At 39.3% G+C, this 5,238-nt stretch overlaps 1 protein-coding gene across 1 annotated transcript in view; it reads right to left on the reverse strand.

The window, feature by feature from the left end:
• Nucleotides 1-887: 887 nt before the first annotated feature.
• CCDC158 (coiled-coil domain containing 158) overlaps nucleotides 888-5,238 on the reverse strand; it is a gene marked incomplete at its 3' end in the record, with an annotated part of 17,290 nt that continues 12,939 nt past the window's right edge. Inside the window, exons 11-14 of the mRNA XM_010285921.1 lie at nucleotides 4,218-4,370; nucleotides 3,660-3,772; nucleotides 2,700-2,858; nucleotides 888-980 (exon numbers count right to left, since the gene is read on the reverse strand). Coding sequence (XP_010284223.1) covers nucleotides 888-980; nucleotides 2,700-2,858; nucleotides 3,660-3,772; nucleotides 4,218-4,370 — 518 coding nt within the window. The remainder of the gene's footprint in view (nucleotides 981-2,699; nucleotides 2,859-3,659; nucleotides 3,773-4,217; nucleotides 4,371-5,238) is intronic.

The raw sequence follows: 5,238 nt of genomic DNA on the forward strand, positions 1-5,238 counted from the left end.
GTCCTTTCCAACCTTAGGGATTCTGTGACTCATTTACAGCAGTAGTTTCGTTGCAGCCTTAATAGTCTATGGTTATAAATAAGGGAAAGGTAAGTAATATTCTGTTGAACTCATGAGTAAAGATAGAGATTGGACTATACCTATTGGGCAATAGAAATTCTGGGCCCTGTATCAGAAATACTGGCTTCACATTACTGCATGATTTTCCCTATACACTATTTTTCACTAACGCTATGTAGCTCAACAGATATCAATTACACGTCTTCCTTTTTCTGTCCAAGATGCCTCATGACCGTATTTCCTTTCCTTTTCCCTTGCTAACAATCTCTCTTTGCTTCTTGAAAAGGATTTTTTTTTGTGCTGCCTAACTAATTAGCATAATCAAATTAAACTCAGAGCCCTTGTTTCCAGCCTGTACGTACCTTTAAGGTTGCCGGTTTTATTTCAGGCCTGAAGAAGGATGTGGGTGGCCAAAAGCTTTTTAGTGCTTTCTATCTCGAACAGTTATACTAGCAAAAGGCATCCCTACAGACCTTGTCTCTCTCATTCATTTTTCATAATAATGCCACGAACATTTGTAACTTTTATTTGCCTAGGGCCACAAGAAAATGCTGAAGTGTCACTGCAACCAAAGCTTAGCAGCTGAAGCTTATGGTCCAATATTCCTGTAGCTGTTGGATTTTTTTGTTGCCCTTTCTATAGATAGCACTTCAAAGTAACTCAAATTATGGACATAACTTGTGCAGCAATGAGGTATTCCATGTAAAAAAGGGTTTCAGAACACAAACTTTTTAGAGTACTTTGCAATAAATAGGGTTAAACCTAAAGTTAGGACACAAAGTAAATGCATCTAACTTTATACCCATGCTTCTTGGTAACGTACTTACTTTTACATCTAAAGTATGCTGCAGTCTGAAGCGCATAGCTTCTTGTTCCTGACACTGGATTATGCATTGGCATTCTGCAAATTGCATGGATGCCTGTAAGAGAGGATAGAAGAAGCATAAATTAATTTTGCTAGCTTTCTGTGGCTTATCCTCTTTCCTGTTTTCCTTCCCATAAACAAACAACAAGGTACACATACAGATGCTGTATTTATCTACTGCTATCAGTATAGAAATACTGCAGTATGATCAGATGCCTTTCTTGACGGGCTTACAAAAGCAACTGACTGGTTACATGATCCTAGTAGCCATAATATGCACAACATAGTATCACAGAAGGGAGCTAATCCTGTCAGGGACAGCCCTAGACCTATTGAACACCTCTGGGATTACAAAATTCAACCGTACTAATGAGGCAAAACTATACTCAAGGTTTTAAAATGGACGGCTGATCACTGCGTTGACCCGTCTTTGTCAAGTTGTTACATACTCTTTCTTCTTTCAAGTTTACTCTGAAAAGATGTGAGAAGATCTACTACCGTAGCTATTTTTCATTGCTTGCTTATCAGAGGAATCTCTAAGTCAAAGCACAAAAAGAGACACATATCTTTATGAACCAGACTGCTGTTATCACTAGCAGAGCTCCCTCTTTGGTTTTAAAATAAAACCTGTCTCTCTTTCTTTATGCCTGTGCTTCTTTATGACTGCTGCTGAGGCATGGGCAGGCTCCCTTGAGGCACTGCGGATGTATCATTACAAGCAGCAGCTCTTTGAACATTTAAGTCTGAATCATTAATGACAAGCAAGGTGGCTAATTACACTCTATGATGTTTATACAATGGATGCTCTGCAATGGTATATAATAACATCCTGTCAGATGACACAGTACAGCCTTTACTCATTTCTAAGAATTGCTTCTCAATGTAACATATGTGCTAGTTTTCAGCAAGCACCCGCCTTCCCTGTGCCTCAGCTTCTCTGTCAGTTGGCTAGTACTGTGCACAATGATACATACGACAAAGAAAGTTAGGTTTCCAGTGTCAAGCATTTAAAGTAAGAAATGCTTGGGAGGAGGTATCACAGTTGCTTTAATTTCTTATTTTTTGAAAGTAATAAAGCAATTTGAGAATGACACCTGACATGGAAATTTACATCCAGAAAATCTAGAATTCCGAGTAGCTGAAAAGGACTCTTCCTTCTACAAAAGCAGCAGCTTACCTGTAGGGTACCTGGGATTTATGTGCTAGTCAGACCAAAATGTAGAACCTAGCCTTAAGAGTCAGGTACGTCTGCAATAGAAATCTCTACTAAAAAAGGCAAATGAAACATGATGTTCTTAAAAATTTCCCTCACCCTGAGGGACTCACAGCTGGCTGACTGATGGCTTGGCCTCAGAAAGGGCCAAGCATGGACACGTGTGTTGAGTCAGTGTGCCAACGCTCGGTTCCGGTGAGGCCACTGTTATGTTGAATAATAGTCTCTCTCACCAGAGAAAGGTGCCGTGCCAGGAACCAGTGGAAGGTCAATCCACTGCTTGGAAGGTCAATCTGCTTTAAATTCCTGGCAGTTTGTATCTCCCTAAGTTAGTAAGGAGTAAATCAAGAATTCTCTCAATAAAAATCGAAGCCTTTTACCATTAAAAAACCAGAACACAGGATTAAGTACAGATATCTCTTCAGGTAAGTATCTCACAGTACATGTGAATAGGACATACCAAATACAACCTAGGTAAGCGGTCAGACATTTTCACTTCCCAAGTGACTGTAGAGGAAAGCACACAGAAGACCCACTGAACTGAAAGCTACTTTACGTTACCTTATCAAGGGCTGTCTCCATCTTAGGTATTTTTTCTTTCAGACGTTTGTCTTGCGATCTCAGTATCTCCAGTTCCCCAGCAATCTTGGTATTTTCTGTTCTAATATAGCTCAATTCTTGACTTAGTTTACTATTTTCTTCTCTGAGGTAATGCTTCTGCTGAAGTTAAGATGATGACAACAAAGTACACGTCAAAAATTTATAACTACCTACTTTACACATATTTGTTTTCTGCAAATTTTTTTCCCCTTGAAAGATTTGCATAAGCCCTTTCAAAAGCTTAGCTATTGCATCTTGCAGAAAGATGAGGTTTTGCAACAAGAAGATAGGTCTTACAAAGAAAAGTACAACTGGACTGGTCCTGATGAAATGACATCTCAGATTTTAGATCCATTTTGAAACTGGAATTTTAAGCTTCAGGATCCACAGGATCCAAAGCCGGTAAAGCAGGAGGACAGATTATAGTGAACAGATATAAATGATCGTTCAGTAAACTCCAGCTATTAGTAACTGAATGATTTCTTTGTCACAGAAAATGCTAGAAAGACCCCAGAGTGCTAGACAGACCCCGATGTACAGAGTTTACAACCAGAACTGCAAAGAACTGCCTCAGAAAAAAAAGAGGGGAAGCACCGTGGGCCAAATTCAGAAGGATACAGGATGCATTAGTTGACATTTTTAAAAAGAACTGATACGTAAGAGCCTGATTCTCATTGAAACTAGTACCGTTCTCTCACAGAGAACAAAATATAAATTAAAACTTCTCTCTGTGGAGAAGGCTAATTTACGTGGTGAAGATATTCCCTGATATATGCTAGCAGGAGGACAGGGAAGGTCTTATTACATCAAGTGAAATTCTCTTTGGTCTTTCTTGGGCCAATTGTGCTTTTGGCCATGCTTTTCTCCAAAGAAAAATTTCTCTAAGTACAGTTAAATACTTTTACACGGAGCTCTTATGACCTTAGCTGCATTTGCCATTGCCTCTTCCAAGAATTTAATCTTGCTCTGTAATGCATCTATCTGTCCTCTCTTGGCTGTGATCTGCTTCTGCATTCCCATTGCAACTTTCATAGCTGTAAAAGACAAGGTTAATTCTCAATGAACAACACTGATTACGAGTTCTGAGTTCTGACAAAAGACTCTGAAGTCAGTTATCAGCAATATCTTAGAATAAGTAAGTTGAACCAGGATCCCACAGTTTCTTATGTATGCAAACCACGCATCAAAATAAGCTGGAGTTTTGTCCAAGGTAGTGGCACCAGACCCATCACACACACAAGACAAGACGACAGTATTCTCTGGAAATATGCATAAAGATCACCTGAGAAAACTCAACTCATAGCTTAAGTTTTACAGTATGTAGTAAATGGTAAAATAAAAATACATTGTCATCAACCAATACATTTGGTTCACAAAATACCTGGAATATTATTCTAGCATCTATTGAGAGATCAGTACTTACAAAAATTCTCGTTAAAAAGACAAAACATGATTTTTGGAAGTTAAATCCATAATTACCATTGCCATCAGATCCCTCCATAGTCTTTAGAGCAGTCCTGGTCTGTTCCAGTTCAGCTTGGGCAGTTTTCAACCGCATTCTCAGCCTGTGTGCAGTATTTTCCATCTCCTCAATTTTATCCTGGTAATCCCTCTTCAAATCTTCAAATCCTTCTGGTTAGAGTAAGCAAAGATTGAAATTACAGTGACCAAAAAATATCATTCTTCTAGACTAAGATTACTGATCTGTCACTGTCTCTCCTTAAAGGAGTACCAGATATGCAGATAGCTAAGGCATAAAAGCAAGTAACATCCACCGCTAACAAATGTGCAACTAGTAGTTCATTGTCCTGCATGTCAACAAAAGCTTCTGTTTCACCAGAAACAAATGTGTTCTTTGGTTCCTCGTCAAAGTAAGAGTTCAAGAAAGCAACAAAAATCCCTATTACTTAGTTCCTGCTGCTAGAACCAACTGCATACTGTGAAAGTTAAGGGTTTTGGTGAGGGACAACATTTTTGCCTTGGTCATTCTTCTCTCTAGCCACGCTTATAATCAGACTTAGCTCTGAACTGATCTAATTTGTCAAGCGTTCCCCCACAACTCTGCTTCTCACCTCCGTTTCCTGTACCTCCCTTCAACTCCTCTTCTCAAGGAGTCTACTCTTTTTCTCGTCTATAAGCCAGCCAGCTGTGTGCTCAGACTCTCTTGGCCCCAATTCCTCTGGGGTCATTCACTGCCGTAAGCCTTTCTTAAAGTTTATTCACCCAGACAGTACTATACAAATCTAGGGCAGACCTTCCATGAAAAATCACAGTTATCTGTTTAATTGTTACAAAACTCAATGAGTTCAGAAGTATAGCTGAGTTGTGAAGAAATCAGAGTTACCAATGGTTATGCACAGAGAGCAAAGCATGTGAACGGTATCATGTGGCTGGCTACAGCGTAAATTTAACAGAGGATCTCCCTCAGTTTTAGTGGCTGCCTTGGGTCCAGTCCCTAATTTATTTATTTTTAAATACTGCCTCGATTAGCTTCCCTACA

The sequence above is a fragment of the Phaethon lepturus genome, unplaced genomic scaffold (genome assembly GCF_000687285.1).
Source record: "Phaethon lepturus isolate BGI_N335 unplaced genomic scaffold, ASM68728v1 scaffold18224, whole genome shotgun sequence".
Taxonomy (NCBI): domain Eukaryota; kingdom Metazoa; phylum Chordata; class Aves; order Phaethontiformes; family Phaethontidae; genus Phaethon; species Phaethon lepturus.